This window comes from Protopterus annectens, chromosome 1.part0 (genome assembly GCF_019279795.1).
Source record: "Protopterus annectens isolate FY-2018-M chromosome 1.part0, PAN1.0, whole genome shotgun sequence".
In the NCBI taxonomy this organism is placed as follows: Eukaryota; Metazoa; Chordata; order Ceratodontiformes; family Protopteridae; genus Protopterus; species Protopterus annectens.
Genome location: NC_056725.1, coordinates 465,685,512 through 465,708,653, shown reverse-complemented (window position 1 = coordinate 465,708,653; position 23,142 = coordinate 465,685,512). Strand labels below are relative to the sequence as shown.

General features: G+C 43.2%; 1 protein-coding gene across 2 annotated transcripts in view; it reads left to right on the top strand.

Annotated features, from left to right (window-relative positions):
• Nucleotides 1-23,142, top strand: part of KDM5C (lysine demethylase 5C) — a gene marked incomplete at its 5' end in the record, with an annotated part of 2,556,543 nt that overhangs the window by 1,196,380 nt on the left and 1,337,021 nt on the right. For both annotated transcript variants that reach the window (XM_044060510.1, XM_044060501.1), the window contains 1 exon segment: nt 15,965-16,146. In XM_044060510.1, the coding sequence (XP_043916445.1) occupies nt 15,965-16,146 (182 nt within the window).

The following is a 23,142-nucleotide window of genomic DNA, read 5'->3' as shown; positions in this document are numbered from 1 at the left end:
CATTCTCCAGAGGCACTTGGACTTTTTTCTCCTTCCACCTCCCAAATCCAGTTAGCTAGGGTAGCCGACTCATTTAGCTCAGGCTACTGCAGCAGTGATTACTGTGACGAACATACTAGAGTTGTGTAAGTTGAACTTAGCATAACAGATGTTCGAATGGTCACTGCTGCAGTAGCTGCTAATTCTATCTCCCTTATTTTTGGTATGCTCCTATATGCCAGTGTGTGGACATTTTTTTCTTTTCCTAGCATTGTCCCCTCAAGGCTGAGCCTACCTCTGTCTGCTGGCAGGAAAATTCTGAAGGGCTTCATGTCTAAACTTGTCTTTTAGTCAGCTCAGCTCGAACTGCCTGACAGTTTTACATGTGGAAGTATCCCTGAAGCTTTGGAAGCTCGCTGGCTGTGTTATATCCTTGGCTAGATATAACCCATATAGCTAAGGCTACTGCAGTAGTGATCATTCGAACATCTAGTGTTATGCTAAGTTCGACTTACAAAACTGTACTCACTTTACCCTGTTTGGGTATTCAGTCATCCAGAATTTTTATCCATGAGAAAAAACATCCGTTTTGCCCAAAGTTGTATTTGCTGCTTTATTGAACCATTGACCTGATGTCATTTTTCATTTATTCCTCAATGGTTGTGTTCTAATCCGATCTTCAGATCTGACCCTGCTGCTTTTTCCAGGTTGTGGATCACTGAAACTATATCGAGCTTCTCAATTACCCACAATGTCATAGTCACCTCACATACCTCAGATTGCATTTGTTGCAATGACATTCAGATGTGGTTGCTGTAAACTCTCAAGATGTTTTAGTATTTTATTTTCATGAATTAAAATTTTCCAATTTTTCTTAACTTTTATAATTTTCAGGAAGTTATTTCTAAATTTCTTTGTTTTTATCAGCATACTGTCTTGTGTATTCTTTAATACCATAGTTGGTATTACTGTCTCTTGAAGTACTTTGTCAGTACTCTCTTTAAATTACTATTGTTCCCCTTTTCAAAAAAAAAAAAAAAACTAACTTGCTGTGTTTATTAATTTCTCCATTATGCCTTGTAAAGCTTTGGGTTTTAAAAAGTGTGTGGCCTGCGGCCACAAAATTTCTAACTCGGATACACATTCAAAGTGTGTATATTGTTTAGGGCCTACTCACCTTGGCATTGACTGCGACATCTATAAGGGATTTCATTACCCATGCATTGATTTATAGAAAAAAATAAGCTGATTCTTAGGGGCTTGCTGTCCTCTAAAACTGCTTCTGCAGCCACTGAGGCTTAAACCCTCAGAAAAACAGATGAGAGGAGATTCTCAAACTAGATAGTCTTAAGATCTCTGGAGCCAAAAATTTCTATTGCTTTTGCTCCATCTTCAGAACCTCTGAAGCATGCTAAAAAAAATCAGATGCGACAGCTTTGCATCTGAAATCTAGCCCAGAAAAAATCTCTACAGATCCAATCCCCTCTGATATTGTTGGATCCAGTCACCTCTCTGCTTCCATCACCCTTTTTGACATTGCCCTGACATTATCCACAGCCTCATCCATTTGATCTTCTAAGAGTCTTACAGAAGCTGATGTGGACAGGATGATGAGGTTCCTCATGACAGATTCAAATGGGAGTTCTTCCAGCTTCAACCTCATCGGGTCCAGAGACCCTTGTCAGTTCTCCTCCTCCATTGTCAGCTCCTTCTATGATCTGAACATCAATTTCGGAGCCATCAGATCTGAAAATCCTGGAGTCATCTGGCTTGGATCCGAAGATGCTGGCATCTTCGACTCTGTGTCCGAGTAGTCCTGCGCTGAGCACTTCGGAACTGGACGACTTTTGGAGCTGTAGTGCTGGAGCTGGCTCTAGGGTGTTGGAAATTACTCCGGAGCTGACTCTGCCCCTTGCAGCTTCAGCACTGGACAGCTCTGCTCCCACTTCGACTCTTTCCTTGAGTAGTTTGCCTTTGGGGTGAAGGGAGCCGGTGGTCATAAGCATGCCTTTTCAGATCCATCAGTGTCCTTTTCTCATAGGCATTCTGCCTCTGAGGTAGTGGAGAAAACTTTCTCTGTCCCATAGTTCAGATTTCTCTTCCCTCTTTGATGCCGACTACCCGGTTTCAGTCCATTCTGCATTTAGAGCTTCAATCTGCTCCATTAGGACATCTAGTGCAGCAGAGTATAGTAATATCTACTGACACTTCTAAGGAGCATCCCACTAAAGAAATCCCTAGGAAAAGGAAGTGTGAAAGGAGGTACTTAGACTCTCTGCAAGAGTGTGCCACAGAGGACACTGACTTTGAAGGGGAAGGGCTCCCCAGATCACCACCTGATGTTTAATTTGGAGGCATCTTAGAGCTCCTAAAACAAGGGGGTGGTTGATGTTCTTTGTGTTTCACTGTTGCAGTCATTACATTTGGGTTATCTGCTTGGAGTAACCCTCAGTCGGCCTGATTAACAAAGTCTTGGGTCCTGCGTCGGTTGCTGTCCCTTCTTCCATGACGTCAGGTCGTCAGGGGTATAAAACATGCAGCCGATGCCATTACATCAGTCTTTCTTGCCGTGCGGTGCCCAAAGCAGAAGCAGTTCGCAAGTGCCAGTCGGCTGACTCCTGAAATTTTCGTTTTCGAGTTTCAGAACCGAAGTCTTTAACTAAAGCTAAGTACGCCGTTGGGGAAACTTTTTCTTGCTCCTCACCGAGGTCAGTAAAAGTTAATAATTGCATTACTTGTGGAAAGAAAATAACCTCAAAGATTTTCATTCGTACTGTATTCCTTGCCTAGGCCTTGACTACGATGTACCTTGCTGTCGATTTTGTGCTTTATTTAATCAGCGCACTATCCGTCATCTGTATATTTTTGCCTCTACATATTTCAGTTCTTTGTTTAATTATCCAGAAATGTCGTCGGTTAGCCATCTTACTACCGGGAGATTGAAAAAAAACTCAAAGGTAAAGACAGAGACAGGCCGCCGAGGTCCAAAACCGCCGCCGACGCTTCTCCTAAGCCAGTCGCCAGTTCGCCGGTACTCAGTGAGGTGCTTTCACAGCCCCTGATACCAGCTACTTCTAATTTGCAGGCCTCTACTGCGTCCCATTCGGAGTCCGGAATGCCACGAGATGCTTCAACTATGGAACCCGTGGATGTCTCTACCTTAGATGGGTCCAGAGCCGCTGTGCAGGCACCGGCTTCTGAGGGTGTATTCAGGCCTACGGACTTACATATTAAACCGATGCCTCCTTCTTCATTTAGGCCTAAATCTCGAACCATGCCTAAAAAACTGACTCCCAAGCTGCATGCTCAGGTCTCTATGCCTAAAAAACAAATAAGAATGGCTGAAGATCTTATAACTCTAATCAGGGGAAGCCAACCTCCCCCTTCTAGGAGACCTAGGACTGAAGTTGTTTATGAATCTTTTGACCAGGATTCTGATTTTTCTGATTCTTCTGATCTGGATTTGCCCTTATCTACTTATGAGGATTCTGATGCAGAGGACTCTGTTCCCTCTGCTTCCCCTCCAGAGGATTTTTCTTTTGGTGAAACTTATGTACTCTAAGGGAGCATTTCCACTGGGAAAGACAGGATTTTTCTGATCCAAAAAAGAGGCTTAGGGATTTCTTTCTCCTGCCTCAGCGTATGCCTTTGGCTATTCCTCCTGTACTAGACATTGTTGATGCTTTTTAGGAATCTAGTTTGGCACCTGATTCTTTTCCTCCTGCTCCCAGAAAACCTGACAGATATTACAGGGTTCCTGATTCACACAAGTTCCTTTTTAAAAATCCTATTGCAGATCCAGAGACTATTTCACAGGGGACCCAAGGACATTAAGGCTTCTACTGCTAAAAATCCTACTCCTCCTTATAGAGACTCCAGGGCACTGGATAGATGGGGTAAGAAGGTTTACACTTCTGCAACCTTAGCCATTAGGGCTTTAAACTGCCAGTTTCATATGTTAAAGTATCAGCAACATGTTATTGGATTGCTTAAACATAAAATGATGTTGATTCCTGACTGTGCGGAAAATAAAGAATTACAAGATTTAATGCATTCTGCTGAACAGGTTGGAAAACATACTTTGCAGTGTGGATTTGTTTCATTAGAGGCCTCTTGCAGGGCTGCTGTTACTGGGTCTGTGCTCAGAAAGCATGCTTGGCTTAAGGAACAATCTTTGCCTGATCATGTTAAAGCTACATTTTTGGATGCTCCCTTAAATCAGGACCGCCTGTTTGGCAACAAGACTGAGGAAGTTCTTAAAAAGATGGAAGATAAAGCTAAATCTATGCAAACTGTTTATTTTATTTATTTATTTATTTTACATTTGTTGACCGGGCTAGTCCAACTGGATACGTGTCCATTTTCAGTGGGGGCCCGGGGAGAAAAGTTCCAAAACAAAAACATACTAAAAAAAAAAAACATACTAAAAATAACACACAAAATACATACTAAAAACAAAAATATACTTAAAAATATATAAACATCTGATGCTAATGATTAGGAGATGGTATTAATAAAGAGTAATTCATCTTCAGTTTATCATAGTATACAAAAAGAAATGTAAGTACAGTATCTGATAGGTTTTAAGCATGGTAAGTAGTACTAAGTAGTGACTGAGATAGGAATTAAGAGTGAAGATTTGAGTATAGATTGGGTACATAAATATTTAAGGTAGAAAAAATTATGTTATGTGGGTAGCAGATAGATTAGAGAATAACAGCTAGGCAGGGTTAGTACAAGAACATAACCAGTGGTTGGAGAAGAAAAGTTTTAGGTTAGTTTTAAATAGTGGGAGAGAGGTTAGAGTTGTAAGGTCTTGTGGTAGTTGATCCCATATTTTACCAACTGAATTAGAGAATATGGAGTCACCTGCTGAGTTGTTGGATAAGGAAGTATGAGTCAACATTTTGTTAGAGCGTAGATTTCTCAAGTTGTTATAAGGTTTTATGAGGGAAGAGAGAATAAGGATATTACTGGGTTGGTATAGGGCTTTATGAGTGATTATAAGTTGGTTAAAATGTAATAAGTGAGGTAATTCAAGCCAGTCTAGTTGTTTTAGGTTCAGACAGTGATGAGTCCTGTAAGGTGTATTTGTAGCAAATCTGGCGATGTTATATGCTCTAGCTAGTTTGTTAAAATTATTTGTAGAAAGATTGTTGTATATTGGGGAAGCATATAATAGGGTAGAAATTAAGTGGGTTCTAGCTGTTGTGGTTCTGGCAACTGGTGTCAAGAAGGGTTTTATTCTATAAAGGGATCCAAGTTTTTTGTTGATCAATTTTATTGTAGTGTTTATGTGAGTGTCGAACTTTAATTGATTGTCAATTGTGATTCCTAGGAGTTTGGTGGTGGGGTCAGGAGAGATAACAGTACCGTTGTTTGATGTAAGTGTAAAATGAAGTGGGGTAGACAAATGATAGGGTTTAAAGAGCAAAAGTTTGGTTTTTTGGGGGTTGAGGAGAAGACAGTGGTTGGAGAACCATTCTTCTATAGTGGTAAAGGCTTTTTGTGTGATAGAATGAAGTTCAGTTTGGGATGAGGCAGAACAGATGATAGTAGAGTCATCAGCATACTGAATACAGGTGGAGAGTGGAATAGAGAGATGAAGGTCATTTATGAAAATGGAAAACAGAAGTGGACCTAAAATAGAGCCCTGAGGGACACCTAGGGAGGTGGGAAGGAGATCAGAAAGATGGTTTTGCCAGAGATCTGCTTGTTTACGGTTTTCTAGGTATGATGTAAACCAGTTCATAGCAAGATTGTACAGTGAGAGGGACTTCAGTTGGTGGAGGAGAAGTTGATGATTAACCATGTCGAACGCTTTAGATAGGTCTACAAAGAATGCTGAGGAAAAGAATATTGTTATTACGATTATTGTTGATAGAGTTAGTAAAAGATAGCAAGGCAGTGGTAGTACTGTGAAATGGCCGGAATCCATGTTGGCAGTTAGCAAGGAGATTATACTGAAGTAGGTGAGTTATTAATTGTTTGTGGATACACTTCTCCATAATTTTAGCAAGTGGAGAGAGTAGAGCTATGGGGCGATAGTTGGAGAACTCAATAGAGTCACCACCTTTGTGAAGTGGAATGATGTGTGAGATTTTCTAAATAGATGGAATGGTGCCTTCTTTTATGGTTCTATTGATCAATATGGAGATTGGGAAGGCAATGGCTTTGGCTCCTATCTGGAGGTATTCTGCTGGTAATTTATCAGCTGAGGGGGTAGTAGGTTTTAATTTTTGAAGTGAGGAGGAGATATAGGAGGTGTGGGTATAGGTTCAAGGTGAAAAGGGGGAGGAATGGAGCTTGGGCTTGGCAAATTGGAGGTATCAGGGTTTTGTTGATTTGCTAGATTTAATATAGTAGTAGTAAAGAAAGTATTAAAGGCATTTGCTGTTTGTATTGGACAATCAGGTTTGGAGTCTAGTGGGTAAGGCATGGCAACTTTGCCTGGGGAAAGTAGTGTGTTAATAGTAGACCAGAATTTTTGTGGCTGTTGAAAGGAAGATTGTTGAAGTTGGGTATAAAAGTTCTTTTTATCTTGTAGAATGGCTTTTTTGTCTAAAAGTTTGGTGATTGATAGTGTCTTTTGTGGTACGCCATTTAGCCCAAGATTTATTTCTATTATGGATTAGTTTCTTAGCTGAATTTGAGAGCCATGGTGCCGGTTTGTTTTTCATTTTTATGGAACGCATTGGGGCATAATGGTCTAGGATTGCTAGGAAAGTGTTATTGAAGTAATTAACTGCTTCATTAATAGGGAGTGACTTAAGGGGAGACCAGTTGCATTGTTTAAGTTCGGTTAGGAACAATTCCTGGTTAAAATGTTTTTTGCTACGGGCAGTTCTGACTGAAGTAAGGATACTTAAACTTGTTTTATGTCTGATCATGTATATTAGAGAGTGGTCACTAAGGTCATCTGGGAGGGTTCCTGTTGTATAGTTTTGTGGTGGACAGTTTGTTAGTATCCAATTCAGGATGCTTTCTTTATTATTAAGTTTATTTGTTCTGGTTGGAGAGTTTATAGCTTGTGAGAAGCCGTACAGGTTAATCAGGGTGGATGGATTGGTGTTGTTACATAAGTACCAATCAGTATTAAAGTCACCTAGTAGTATTGTTTCCTGAGGGAGATTTGAAGAGAGCCAGTTTAATAAGTCTTCTAATAGTGTGTGATTTTTACCTGGGGGAAGATAGGTGCAGATTATGTTCCCCTTTTTTATTTGTGCGGTCTTGTCTAAAGATACAATAGCCTGGGGAATAATTTCAGTATCTTTTATTGTGGGTTTGAGCCATGTTTCGGTTAGGCAGAGGATGTCAAATTGCTGGACATCTAGAAGAGCATGAATTTGTGGTATTTTGTTGCACATACTACGTATGTTTAGATGGGCTATTGAGAGTGATTTGGAGGGTTTGGTTGGTGATAAAGGGATTATATTAGGTTTGTTGCAGTTAGTGGGGGCTGGGTGATGGCTTGGGCCTGGGTTGGGGAGAATGTCACCATGTGTTAAGGAATGGATTAGTATAAAGTTGTAGTACTGGTGAGGTTTACAATGATAGTTGCATAATTTTCTAATATTTAGAATTGAGTATCTGATGTGAGTTAGGCGGTGATATTTGGCTTGAAAGTACCTGGGCTTGTAGATGGCATTAAAAAAGCTTGTTGATGAAGGTGGAGAAGTTGTTAGAGTTTGTTGGGAAGGGATGGTAAGAGTAGAGAAGAGGGGTTGTTCATAGGAGGTTAAGAGGTAGGTAGTGGTAAGAGTTGTCAGGAGTGAGAGTACTAGTAACCATTGGTGTTGGTTAGGCATGGTAGAAGAGTGTGTAGTAGTTAGAGGAGAAGGAGAGAAGTGGGGGTTGACTTTATGTAGGATAATATAGATAGTAGTGGGAGGAGATTTATACTTGAGGGGAGTAGAGGTATAGATATAGGGTGTGGCTGTTATAGATTCTATGATTGGCTATTGGTAAAAGGGGGTGTGAGCATGAGGGTATAAGTTGAGGTAATGGGGGCGGGTGGCAATTGGGGGCAGGGTAGGGGAGCGGAGTGAGCCCGAAGGGCGAACGGAGCGGGAAGACACAAGAGAGTGTATTGCCAAGGAAAACAATCTGTGGAGTGGAAGAAGGAGCAGGTAGGTCAGAGATGGAGTGAAAGTTTAATTGGTAAAGTCAGCTAATGTGTAGAGTTATAATATGTTACTAAACTAGAGTTTGGTATAGGAAAGGTGAGGAGGAGAGGGTAAGAAGGAGCAGGTCAGGAAAGAGACTCTGTTTAAAAGACTAGCAGGTAAGGTATAACGGAGGTTAGAAGAAAGTCTATGAGGAGAAAATAGAGAGGTGTTGAAGCACCACCTTGTGGCCAGTTATTTAACTGCAATGACTGGTTCCTAAGCAAGGGGCTAAAAAGAAACAAAGGGAACAAGTAATAATGTTAAAAGAAAGAAAGGAATAGGAGTAGGTGAGAAGATATAAATTGAGATTCAGCACTAGTAGAAGAAAGGGAAAAGGGGGTTATTGACTACTGTCTGTTCTGGAGGGAAGCTAAACCAACCTATGAGGGTCGTTTTAGTTAGCCCAGACATACAAAAACAGGACATACTTTCACTGTCTTATTGAGTAGTTTTCTCAGGGAGCTGAAGGGTATGACCTTAATTGGAGAAATTTCTGTGCTTCCAGGAGGGTAGTAGGCAGGTATATCGGTGCTTGAATGGACCAGATAACCAAGCTAGTATAGGATAGGATAAGAGAAAAGTAGTGAGGCTTACAGTATAAATATTAGAAAGCAAAATCAATTATAACTTTGAAAACATTTGCCAACAATAATAGCAGCAATATATACATGTTAAGAATATCTAGTCAATGAAATAAAAACTCAGATATGTCAAAGAATCTAACAATTGAACATATTACAAGCTTAAGACACAATGTTAGAATATAGGCAATGTATTTCTTTGTTTTAATTGTTGGATGAGACAGTCAATATACCTTTCACAGAAAGTTGATGTTAAACTGTAAGGTAATTACTTAAAAATTCTTAATGATATAGGTTCTATAACACAGATATGGGTGTATAATAATCGGGTTGAACCCTGCGTATAGCTAACCTGTTAAAGACCGAGGTATGGTCTATGTGAAAGAAGGTAAAGACAGACGGTGTGTATTCCTTATAGGTAAAATCAAAAACCAATTAACTACTAGCTACAGTGGGAATGGAGAACTATATTGGCCTCCAGGGAAAGTAGTTGGGTAGGAAAAACTACTTCGCAATTAACATCAAGCGATCTTAAGGAATGTATACAGCAGGAGACAGAGAATAGGCAAAGTGGCAAATTGATTAAAAGTTGTCTTTACAGTAGCCGAACCTAGCAGCATTAGTCGTGCTAGTTCAGCAATGACAAGGCATAAACCTTTAGTGAGGGTAGAGGGAAGTAGATCAGGTAGTTAACTCTTTTGTTGACCTAAAACCCAAAGGAGAATTAGGCAACAAGAGAGGAAGTGAAAGTTATTGTCCTGATCAAGTCAAGGTATAAACTTCACGGAGACCTACAGTGTAAAAACACTATAGCTTAGGCAGTTAATAGTCATTTAGCTTGGGGTGATACGACTGCAGAAAAATAATATCCTGCTGTTCAGGATAGTTAAATCTTGAACCAAAATATTTACAAGCAAAAAAACTCCAGGGCACTGGATAGATGGGGTAAGAAGGTTTACACTTCTGCAACCTTGGCCATTAGGGCTTTAAACTGCCAGTTTCATATGTTAAAGTATCAGCAGCATGTTATTGGATTGCTTAAACATAAAATGATGTTGATTCCTGACTGTGCGGAAAATAAAGAATTACAAAGTAATTACCTTACAGTTTAACATCAACTTTCTGTGAAACTGTTAGATTTCTTACAAGTTCAGCCTCCTAGATTTAGTAGGCACTGGCCCTCTAAGAATTGGTCCTTTCCAGCCCCTTCCAGGTCTTCTCAAGCCAAACCCAGCCACAACAAAAACCCCAGGTTTCAGTCCCAGGGGACACACAAGACTAAGCAGTGGGGGGGGGGTCCGCACCCAAATCAGGGAGTAGTAAGAATCCCCCTATGGAAAACTGTCTCAATGACTTGCTTTTAAAACTTCCAAGCACTTCCCAACTGAATGCTCCTTTAGGCGGAAAGATTGGTCTGCAGGCCAAAAACTGGGAACTCATTACCCAGGACAAATGGGTTTTAAATGTAGTGTCCCAAGGATACAGATTTCACTTCCACACCTTACCAACACCAAGCAGGTGGCCAGATCTACCCCCAAATCAGTGGGCAGAGGCCCAAAGTCAAGTACTCTCTCTGAAGCTTGGGGGCTATTCAGTTGGTACCAGAAGAGAAAAACAGACAAGGATGTTCTTTGTGTTTCACTGTTGCAGTCATTTTGGGTAATCTCCTGGCAGGTTGCCCTCAGTCGGCCTGAATAACAAAGTCTTGGGTCCTGCTTTGGTTGCGGTCTCCTCTTCCATGACGTCAGGTCGTCAGGGGTATGAAACATGCAGCCAACACCATTTTATTCAGTCTTTCTTGCCGCGTGGTGCCTGAAGCAGAAGCAGTTCGCAAGTGCTGGTCGGCCGACTCCTGAAATTTTCGTATTCGAGTTTCAGAACCGAAGTCTTCAAACTAAAGCTAAGTACCCCGTTGGGGAAACTTTTTCTTGCTCCTTACCGATGTCAGTAAAAGTTAATAATTGCATTACTTGTGGGAAGCAAATACCTCATAAGGATTTTCATTTGTACTGCATTCCTTGCCTAGGCCCTGATCACAACTTGCCTTGCTGTCGATTTTGTGCTAGATTTAACCAACGCACTATTAAGCGTTGGTATATTTTTGCTTGTAAATATTTTGGTTCAAGATTTAACTATCCTGAAATGTCGTCTGTTAGCAATCCAACTACCGCAGTTCACAAAAAACGCAAGGAAATGGAGATAGACCGTCTAGGTCCAAAACTAACGACGAAGCTTCTCCTAAGCCAGTTGCCGGTTCGCCAGTACTCAGGCGCTTTTGCAGCCCCTGATACCCACCACTTCTGAGTCGTAGGCCTCTACCAAGACCCATTCGGAGTCCGGTATGCCCTCGCGGCACCTATGGAATCCGCGGATGTCTCTACCTTGGATGGGTCCGGAGCCGCTGTGCAGGCACCGGCTTCTGAGGGTGTATTCAGGCCTACAGACTTGCATCTTAAACAGACTCCACCTTCAATACTAAGGCCAAAATCTCGATCTGTCTCTAAAAAACAGACGCCCAGGCCCACATGTTCAGGCCCCAATGCCTAAAAAACGAATTATCAAAATGGCTGAAGATTTAATTACTCTAATCAGGGGTAGTCAAACCCCCCCCCCCCTCTTCTAAGAGGCCTAGGGCTGAACTTGACAATGAATATTCTGAACAGTACTTTGTTTCTTCTGACTCTTCTAATGACCTGCATTTGTCCATACCTACTTATGAGGACTCAGATGCAGAGGATTCCATTCCCTCTACTTCTCCCCCTGAGGATTTTTCATTTGGGGAAACTTTGCATACCTTAAGAGAGCATTTCCACTGGGAAAGTTAAGATTTTTCTGAATCCAAAAAGAGGCTTAGGGATTTCCTTCTTCCTCAGCAGGCCTTTGGCTATACCTCCTGTACTAGACATGGTTGTGTTTTCGGAATCCAGTATGGCCCCTAATTCCCTGCCTCTGGCCCCTAGTAAGCCAGACAGATATTACAGGGTTCCTGAGTCCCACAAATTCCTTTTCAAAAATCCTGTTGCGGACCCTGAAACCATTTCTCAGGGGCCCAAGGGCATTAAGGCTTATACTGCTAAAATTCCTACCCCTTTTGATAGAGACTCCAGGGTGCTGGATAGATAGGCAAAAAGGTTTATACTTCTGCAACCTTGGCAATCAGTTCTTTAAACTGTCAATTCCATATGCTAAAATATCAACAGCATATCATGGGACTGCTTAAACAGAAAATGATTTCTGACTGTGTGGAAAATAAGGATTTACAGGATTTATTACATTCAGCTGAATAAGTTGGAAAGCATACTTTGCAATGTGGGTTTGATTCTTTGGAGACCCTCTTGCAGGGCTGCTGTTACTGGGTCTGTGCTTAGAAGGCATGCTTGGCTTAAGGAGCAATCTCTGCCTGATCATGTTAAAGCCTGATCATGTCCTTTGCAACAGGACCATCTGTTTGGCAATAAGGCTGAAGAAGTTCTAAAAAAGATCTATGCAAACTGTGAACGATTTCTTACAAGTACAACCTCCAAGATTTAGTAGGCACTGGCCTACTAAGAGCTGGTCCTTTCCAGCTCCTTCCAGTGCCACTCCAGCCAAACCCAGGCATTCCAAAAGCACCAGGTTTCAATCCCAAGGGGCTTTCAGAACTAAGCAATAGGGTGCTTCCACTTCCAAATCTGGAAATAACAAGGCACCTCCCTATGGTAGACAGTCTCAATGACCTTCCTTTAAAATTACCAAGCACTTGCCTATTAGCCACCCCTCTGGGGGGAAAACTGGCTCTTCATGCAAAAAGCTGGCAACTTATAACCCAGGCAAATGGGTTTTAAATATAGTGTCCCAGGGATACAGATTTCATTTCCACACGTTGCCAACTCCAAATGGGTGGCAGACCTGCCCCCAAATCAGTGGGCAGAGGCTCAGAAACAAGTTTTTTCCATCCTAAACATGGAGGCTATTCAACTAGTAGCAGAAGAGGAAAAGGGACAATGTTTCTATTCCAGACTATTCCTGGTACCCAGAAAAGACAAATCATGGCGTCCAATTCTGGACCTCTGTACTCTAAACACCTTTCTGGACATTCCAAAATTCAAGATGCTGACTCTTCACCAGTTACTTCCTGTGCTAGGCAAGGATGCCTGGTTGGCAACTCTAGATTTAAGAGGCATACCTGCATATCCCAATCAGGGAATCTTGAAGAAGATACTTACGCTTCAAAGCAGGCTACTTGCATTATCAGTTCTCTGCACTCCCCTTTGGCTTGTCTACTGCACCCAGGGTATTCACAAAGTGCCTGGCTCCAGTAATTGCATTTTGCAGGCAAAGAAATATTCCAATATATCCATACCTGGACGATTTTCTAAGTCAGGCAGAAGACCAGGCCATTCTTCCAAAACATCTGACGTTTGTAAAAAGGGTTCTAACTTGTCTAGGGTACACCATAAACAAAAAGAAATCACAACTGGTACCCTCTCAAAAAATTACATTCCTGGGTGGAAGCTTGAATACAACTGCCCAGATGGCTTTCCTTACGCCAGAAAAGCAAATTCATTTGGTGACTTACTTCAAACAGGTGGCTACAAAAACCCTGCTATCTGCAAGACAAATACTGCAAGCCTTGGGGTTCATGGCCTCCTGCATTCTTCTAATTCGATTTGCAAGACTGCATATGAGGAAACTTCAGTGGTACTTAAAAGGTTTATGGAGTCAACATTGTCACAGCCTGGAAACAATGATTCCCTGTCATACTTTGCCTGCGCCTAGAGTTCCAATGGTGGACAGAGGCCTGCCACCAAAACAAAGGACTGCCATTCACACCACCCCCTGCCACCCAAACCCTAACTACAGATGCATCAGACTATGCATGGGGGAGCTCATCTGGCAGGGAAGTGCATTCAGGGCAAATGGAGCCCAAATCGAATGCACCTTCATATCGATCAAAAAGAAATGCTAGCTGTACAGAATGCACTGCCAGCCTTCAAGGGCTACCTTCATCCAGGACAACTAATGGTAAAGACGGACAACACCACGGTTATGTGGTACATAAACAAACAGGGGGGTACACATTCCTACCCCCTCTGCAGACTAGCCATGGCATTGTGGAACATGGCCTTGATCTACCAAGTACAACTACAAGCTCAATTTCTACCAGGAAAGTTGAATATTCTGGGAGACGAACTAAGCAGAAATCTCATCTCATGGGCCCACACGAATGGAAACTGGAACCACAGATTTTCAACACATTGACATGCAAATGGGGGAGCCCAGACATAGATCTTTTTGCCTCGCCCCAGAACTTCCAGTTGGACAAATTTTGCACAAGAACCCCTCACCAAAAAGCCTGGAAAGTGGATGCTCTGTCCTTCAGCTGGAAAAACAGTCTATGCCTTTCCCCCTTTGCCTCTGCTCTCCAAAGTTCTACTAAAAGTCCAACAGGACAAACCAAAAATGATTTTGATTGCTCCAGACTGGCCTCGCCAACAGTGGTATCCACTCCTGCGCAGTGTGTCACAAATTTCTTTTTGGCACCTGCCTCAGACACCTTCCTTACTGTCTCAGCAGGAGAACCAAATTCTGCACCCTCCGCTCCAAACATTAAATCTTGCAGCTTGGCTAATCATTTAAATTCCCCCTTAGCATCCCTCAGCAAACCTGTGATGGATGTCATTTTGGAGGCGAGAGGACTTAGTTCTAGAAAATCTTATGCTGACAAATGGAAAAGATTCTGTGCCTGGAATCAATCTCAAGGGATGAGCACAGCAACTCCCAATTTACCTCAGATTTTGCAATACTTAACTGAGATGCTTCACAAGGGCCTGTCCTTTTCTTCCATAAAAATCAATGCCTCAGTCATTTCAGCTCATTACAACACAGAAACCCCCTCTCTTCTCTCATCCTCTGCTAAAGCAGTATCTCAGAGGGGCCAAAAACTTGAGACCACCCAGGAGAGCTCCAACCCTTGCCCTGGGACCTTAACTTTGTATTGGAGAAACTCACTCTACCTCCTTTTGAGTCAGCTGCTACTGCAGACTTAAAATTTCTTTCCTGGAAAACAGCCTTCCTTTTAGCAATCACTTCAGCTACAAAGGATATCTGAATTACAGGCCCTTATGGCAGTGGAGACTTTCATCATCTTTCATGCGGACAGGGTGTCACTTGGGACCAGTCCATCCTTTATGCCCAAGGTGGTATCCAGTATGGCTCTTAATCAGTCCATTCATTTGCCAACTTTCTTTCCCAACCCACAGAACAAGGGGGAGCGGATTCTGCATTCATTGGATGTACACAGACAACTTAGATTCTACTTGGACAGGACTAAATCTCGAAGAAAATCTGAACTGCTGCTGGTAGCATTTGCTGCAGGGGCAGAGGGGAAGGCTATTTCAAAGCAAACCATTTCTAAATGGATAAGTAATTGTATTAATTTCTGCTATAAGCACCATGGAAAACCTATCCCCTAGGGGATCAGATCTCATTCCACCAGGGCTGCATCTACTTCTACAGCCTTTCTCAGAGGTGTTCCTACCAGGGATATTCTAGAAGCTGCTACCTGGAGTTCAGTTTATACATTCACCAAGCATTATCACTTAGCAATTTTCTCTAAATCCAGAGCTGGCTTATAGCTGGTCCTAATGCTGTATAAATCCATTTTCCCAACCATAGCTTTGAGAATCTACCCAAATGTAATGACTGCAACAGTGAAACACGAAGAACATAGTACAGTTGTGTACACTTACCATAAATGTAGATGTTCGAGTGTATTCACTGTTGCAGTCCTGGTTACCTTCCCTCCAGCCTCCCTGTTTTTCTCTTACTAAACCTATACTTTCTTTTACTGTGCTTAAAAGCCTTTTTGGTGTATTTTCTTTTGTTTGGAGGGATATTTTTGTGTTTTTAATTTCTTATATATTTTGCTCCCCCTTTGGGGGGACCTGACATCTGGGGCAAGAAAAACTGATGTAATGGCGTCCGGCTGCATGTTTTATACCCCTGACGATCTGACGTCATGGAAGAAGGGACAGCAACCGATGCAGGACCCAAGACTTTGTTAATCAGGCCAACTGAGGGCAACCTGCCAGCAGATTTCCCAAATGTAATGACTGCAACAGTGAATACACTCCAACATTTGCATTTATGGTAAGTGTACACAACTGTACTTTGTGTAGCTCTTTTTCTACATCAAAGATTACCTCTGCATTTGTAACTGTTTAACCTCCGTTTTTTTTTTTTTTTTTACAAAAGGGTATTACTGAAGCCGAACGTGAGGCCTTTGAATTGCTGCCTGATGATGAGAGACAGTGTAATAAATGCAAAACCACCTGCTTTTTGTCAGCACTGGCTTGTTATGACTGTCCTGATGCTTTGGTCTGCCTGTACCACATTGATGATCTGTGCAAGTGTCCCAGCAACCGACATTATCTAAGGTGAGTAAGTTATGAGTTGGGCTTAAAACGTGGTTAGCTTGGTCTTATTGTAAGATAAATTGTATGTCCAAGAGGGTTGCAGCAAAGTGGCACAAGTTGTATTAAGAAATTAGATGTTCTGGGTGTGCAGAAATTGGATACATAGCAACATTTGCCCCCTTTAGCTTATAGTTTTGGGTAGTAGTATAGAATGCAGATCTCTTTCACTTCATTCTGCCATCCCTTTCTCTTGCTGACCCATAGTCATTGGTTCTTTCACTTACAAATGACAGAATAGTATATTTTTCAGTTATTTTCTTGACTGCTCAGTGTTCATAATTTTGATCAATGTGCCATTGCCTAGTTATGTGGGTTATATGCTGCAGAGGATATAACAGCTGGCTAGCTCCCAAAGCTTTGGGGCACTTTCCATTTCTCCAAACCAGTAGTCAGCTCAGGCTGAGCCTGACTAAAAAGAATTGTTTGGGCACCAAACCTTTCAGAGCTTTCCTGCCATTGAAGAAAGCATTTCTCTGCAGGTGTTTGAGGATCAACTGTCAGCTTGTGCTGTTCCTTTGTTGAGCAGTTAAGTTCTCTTTAGGGGATAACTTCCACATTATAACAATTGTTTTATTGTACGCGTGTATGTATTAACTCACTGTCATAACATTTAGCTATGCCTTTAACAGGAATGCACTATTTTCACAGTAGTTTAAATGTTGCATAAAGTAATTAAAAACATTTTATGTGAAATTGTTCGATCTCGCCGTTTGTTCTTACACACGGGTTCGGAGCCGATCCTCGGCTCCAAGTCGGCCACATCACCAGCTTCGCATCTTCGAGAAAGCTCGAGGCACAGTGCTATGCCATGATCCTCCGGTGTCAACCCTCAGATCTAGTTTGCCGCTAGTAGCAGATCGCATACTGAGAGGCTCGGGCCAGTATACTTTCATTATATTTCACTTTTTTCGAAGTTGTAGTTTAGAACTAGTGCTTAAAGTAGTTTTATAAGTAGTATATAGTAGTGTAGAGTGTGTTAGTTAATAGAGTGTGTTTTTTCTCTTAGATAAGAATAGTTTAAAACCTCAGTTAAGGCTTTGGATTTTTCTGTCAGGATTGACCGTATATTTTTATATATTATTGTAGTTTTTTGCCTTAACTTTTTTCCCATATACTTTTATATTACATAGTTAGTGTTAAACTGTTGTATAGTATTATTATAGATATATATATATATATATATATATATATATATATATATATATATATATATATATACATATACATATATACATATATACATATACTAATATATATAGTGTGTGTTCCTATATATTAGTGTGCTGTGTTTTTTGCTATATTTTCATAAGCATAGAGTTAAAATGTCTGAGAAAGCCAAATCAGGCTTCAAGAGGTGTCAGTGTGGACAAAAGATGTCCATAACTGATAACCATTCCTCCTGCGTCTACTGTCTTGGCCCTCACCACTTACAGGAAGACTGTTCCATATGTCATTCCTTCAGTGGGAGGGTCATGCTGGAAAGACGCAGGAAGTTGGTTGACAGAGGGTTGCTAAAACCCGAATTTCAAGAGGCCCTGGACAAGACCAAACAAGTGTCCAAGTCTTGAAGGGGTCGAAGTCTTCAAGAGTGTCGGAGCCTGAGTCCTCTGCTCCGAGCACCTCTTTCCAGATTCGGAAGCCAGCTCCAAAGACCTCAGGGTCGGGCGTCGAGTCCTCGTCTCTGATAGAGACTACCGTGTTGGAGCCGGTGTCGGAGTTACCGCTGCCTTCAATCCTTCACTTGGTGACGGCTCCGGCCCCTTCGACCCATTCTTCGAGGCCGCTTTCCGATTCTGACGTCGACCGAGTGGTACAGAAGCTAATGGAGAACGCTGCTCTGTCCAAACTCATCGAAGTTTCATCCCAGTTGGTATCGAAACTCAAGACCCTTCCCACCCCTTCGACCAATCCTCCTCCAAGACCTCTCGAGTCGTCTGAGCCAGGAATCGAAGAGCCGATGAGTGTAGAGCCCTCAGTGCCGAAGCCTCCAGCTTGTGCTATCAACACCTTTAACCTCGACACCCTCGGAGCCGACGGTCTTTCCTAGGTTCCGTGGGGGACAGTCGAACCAAGCTTTCGGTTCCGACGCTTCTCCTCGGAGCCTCGGCTCAGATCAGTTCGGTTCCATCCCTCAGGGTCAGAGCCCGTGCCTCCGGTTCTGGGGAAGCTATCGGCTTCTTTGGAACCATTGGCATCCTCGGACCGGAGCACCAGTGCCTTCGACATCATGAGGAAGGTCTTGTCTGAACAGACACTTAACATCATCGACATCTACTTCTCCTTCCCCAAAGGGTCCGTGTTCTGCTTCTGTACCTTCGGTCCCTGCTAAGCGTCGAGACCCAATGCCTCAGCAAGCCCCAGAGGGCCCCCCTACTTCTTCGGAGGCATCCCCAGAAGCCCCCTCTGAGGATGTACAGAGGAAAAGATTGTGCAAGAGGAGGCACATAGATTCCCCACAGGAATCTCTAACATCGGATACTGATTTGGATGAAGCAGAAGGGTCCCCACGGTCCCCCTCTGAAGATGTCTCTTTTGCTGACATTTTAGAAATCTTGAAACAAAGGGGAGATTTGGCAATCCCTTACCCCTTCTGCAGACGAATCGGTAGTGCTGAAGACATTTGGGGCTCAACCTTCTACCTCCTGGGTGACCCCACCGTTTGATGAGCTAATGGATCTCATAGCCCGTAGAGCTTGGGAATCACCTGATACAGTGGAACCGGTCCCCCGTAGACCTAACAAAAATATATCACGGCCCCTCAAGAGTTACCTTACTAAAGGAGTTCCCGTGGATACTACGGTGGTGGCGGCAGCCACTAAAAAGGAAATGTCCGAATCATCTTCCTCTGTCCATCCTCCAAATAAGGATTCTAGGAGGATGGACAGGTATGGGAAGCACGTATTTAGTTCTGCAACTTTCTCCATGTGATCGCTCAACTACCTTACGCATTTCACGCGTCTCCAGAAAGCTCTCCTTAAGGAACTCTGAGGTACTCTCCAGGGTAACACAGATGCTGCTGTCTCCAAAAAAGTGACAGCACAGCTTAATACCCTCAACTCCATAGTGAACTCTTCCATGAGGCTTATTTCATATGCAGTCGAAGGATCGAGTAGAGCGGCAGCTTCACCGATTGCTCTGAAGAGGCAATCCTGGTTGCGCCTATGCTCCTTTGCGGAATCTTTCAAGTCTTCCTTTACAAACGCCCCCTTTGATGGTGCCTCCTTGTTTGGCCCCAAAGTAAAGGAGACCCTCACTAGGTGTGAGCAAGAAGGGAAGACCCTGTCTGCCATAGGGGTCCGATGTCCTTCAAGAATGCAACTGCAGTCATAACATGTGGGTTGTCCTGCCTCAGGCAGCCCTCGGTCGGCCGGATTCCAAAGTCTGGGTCCGACGTCGGCTGATGTCGCATTTCTCTCCGACGTCAGAGCGGCAGGAGTACATAAGCATCAGCCGACGCCATTTTCCCCAGTCTTTCTTGCCGTGCGGTGCCCGAAGCAGAAGCAGTTCGCAAGTGCCGGTCGGTCAGCTCCTGTATTCTCCGATACCGAAGTCATCAAAAAAGCTAAGTACCCCGTTGGGGACCTTTTCTTGCCTCAGCCGATGTCAGAAATTACTGAAAAAGTTAACAATTGTCTTTTTTGTGGTAAACAAATACCTCATAAGGATTTCCACTCTTACTGCCTCCCTTGCCTGGGCCCAGACCACAACGTCTCGGCCTGTGTAGCCTGTGCTCGCTTCAAGCGCACTCTCAGGCACCGGGCGGAGTTCGCTGAAGATTTTTTCGGCGATAAATTTGCTTACACCATGCCGTCGGATCTTCCGACATCGCAAACTCCCAAAAAGCGAAAAGACCGGGACCGACATCCTCGGCCTGCGTCTACCACCGACTCTACGCCAAAACCTAGCGCGAGTGCTCCGGTTCCCTCTGAGACGGTCTCTCCACCGCTCCGAACCGAAGACACCGCATTACTGACGACTCCGATTCCAGACATTACTCCGACACCAGTTATAGACTTTCCTCCGGATACTGAAACCGAGGAAATGCCCGAGACCATTGCTGTAGACAAGGTCACTCCTGCACGTGGAGCTGCCAGGCCTCCTATGGCCATGTCTATTAAGGCCTACACTAGGGCTAAGGCAGCCAGCAAAACAAAGCATATTGCTTCCAAATCCTTACCTCAGCCTACTCCGGAGACACAAATTATGTCCATGGCTGCTGATTTAATTTCCATGATCAGAGGTTCACAGGCCCATCCTGAGAGCATCCCAGCCTCCTCCTGATAAAAGGCCCCGGGTTGAACCCTCTGACCCTTCTCCTTCAGATGAAGACTCTGAGGGCTCTGTCCACTCTGATAGCCAGGAAGAGCTCTTCCAGACCAATGAGGACTCGGATGCAGAAGATTCCATACCTTCGGCCTCCCCTCCTGAGGATATTTCTTTTGAGGAAGTTCTGCACACCATGAGGGAACATTTCAAGTGGCAGGGTCAGGAATATTCTGATTCTAGGAAACGCCTTAAGACTTTCCTTAAGAAGCCTCAGCACAGGCCCTTAGCTATTCCTCCTGTACTTGATGTTCTGGATGATTTGTATTCTGATTCTAGTGCTACCCCTGATTCTCTTCCTCCTGCTCCAGCCAAGCCAGACAGGTATTACAGGGTCCCAGAAACTCATTCCCATTTATTCAGGGCCCATACTGCTGATTTGGAAACTATTTCACAGGGGCCTAAAGGAGTTTCAGCCTCCACCTCAAAAAATCCTTTGCCCTCCAACAGGGAAGCAAGGTCATTAGAGAGATGGGGTAAAAAGGTTTACACATCCACTACTTTATCTATGAGAGCTTTAAGTTGCCTTTTTCATATGTTCCAATATCAGGATTATCTTAGAAGATTTACAAAACACATTAGCTTCTCCTGATCCTTTAGACAGGAAGACTTTGCAGGAAGCTGTACATAACACTCAGCAAGTAAGCAATCACTTCCTGCAGTGTGGATATGATGCACTGGAAGCTTCATGTAGGGCAGCTGTGACAGGGGCAGTGATGCGTAGACATGCTTGGTTAAAAGATCAGCCTCTACCAGATCATGTAAAAGCAAAACTTCTGGATGCACCTTTGGAAAAGAACAAGCTTTTTGGTGCAAATGCTAAGGATGTGTTAAAGACCATCAAGAAAAAGCAAAATCAGTTCAGACTGTGAAAGATTTCCTCCAGGTTCAACCCCCCAGATTCAGTAGGAATTGGCCTTCAAAAAACTGGTCCTTTCCTAATCCAGAAAAGTTTCAAAGGGGTAAGAACAGACGTGGCCGAGGAAGAGGCCAATACAGAGGCCCTTACAGGGGCGACAATGGCAGCCAGGAAACCAAAGAAGTGACGAGGGGTTTCACCTGCCCAACAACCACAAACTCAATGACTTTCCTCTCCTACCGCCTACCAAACAACAACTACAAGCTCCTTGACTTTGGAAATTATCTTTGATTGCAGAAAACTGGCACAGACTGACAAAGGACAAATGGATTTTGGACATTATAGACCGAGGGTACAGGTTTCATTTTCATACCTTACCAAGAAAACAAGGCATGCCAAATCTACCACAACATCAAAGGGCAGAGGCTATCAAGCAAATCACTCTGCTGACTCGAATGAAAGCAATAGAAAGAGTTCCACAACAAGAACAAGAACAGGGTTTTACTCAAGACTGTTCCTTGTTCCAAGAAAAGAATCTCAATGGAGACCAATACTGGACTTGTCCGCATTAAACACCTTTCTCATAGTACCAAAGTTCAAAATGCTGACTCTACAGCAACTCCTTCCCATGCTGGGCAAGGAGTTGTGGCTGATTACTCTGGACCTCAAGGAGGCATACCTGCATGTCCCTATCAGACACAGCTGCAGAAGATACCTCAGATTTCTTGCAGGGCCAGAGCATTATCAATTCTCAGCATTGCCATTTGGCTTATCTACTGCCCAGAGTATTTACAAAATGCCTGGCTTCAGTAATTGCTCATTGCAGGCTCCAGGGTATACAAATTTACCCGTACCTGGACGACTGCCTCATACAAGCGGACGACAAATTGATGTTGACAAAAAACCTGGATTATGTCATACGATTACTTCAAGCTCTGGGATACACAGTCAACTTCCAAAAGTCAAGACTGCAGCCATCCCAGCAAATAATCTTCTTAGGAGCCAAACTAGACACAGCCTCTCAGATGGCTTACCTGACAGAAGACAAACAAGAGAAGTTAACTCAATACTTCAAAGGTTTAGCAAAACTCACCCAGATGACTGCAAGGAGATTCCTACAGGCCCTGGGTTACATGGCATCCTGCATTCTACTGGTTCCATTAGCAAAACTACACATGAGAAAGCTTCAATGGTACCTAAAAAGCATTTGGTCTCAACACAGCAACAACTTGGAGACAATCATACCACTCATTCCATGCCTACAAAAGGAATTCCTATGGTGGGCCAGGAAAACACAGGTATGTCATTCAAAAAAACACAGATAACACAGACCATGACTACAGACGCCTCAGACTTTGGATGGGGGGCACACATGGAAGGCAGGTGTATACAAGGACAATGGTCTCCAAAGGAAACACATCTGCATATAAACCAAAAGGAAATGCTGGCAGTAATGCATGCTATCGAGGCTTTTCAACACCAACTCCAGCAAGGCCATTTAATGATATGGACAGACAACACCACTGTGATGTGGTACATAAACAAGCAGGGGAGCACCCACTCTTACCCCCTTTGCAGACTGACAATGCAGCTTTGGGAGAAATCACTGAGTCTAAACATCCAGTTACAATCCCAGTTTGTTCCAGGAAAAGACAATGTGTTGGCGGACAGCCTAAGCAGGAATTTCACAGATCCACACGAGTGGAGGTTACATCCGAAGGCTTTCAGACAACTCACTTCGACATGGGGCAAGCCAGAAGTGGACCTATTTGCCT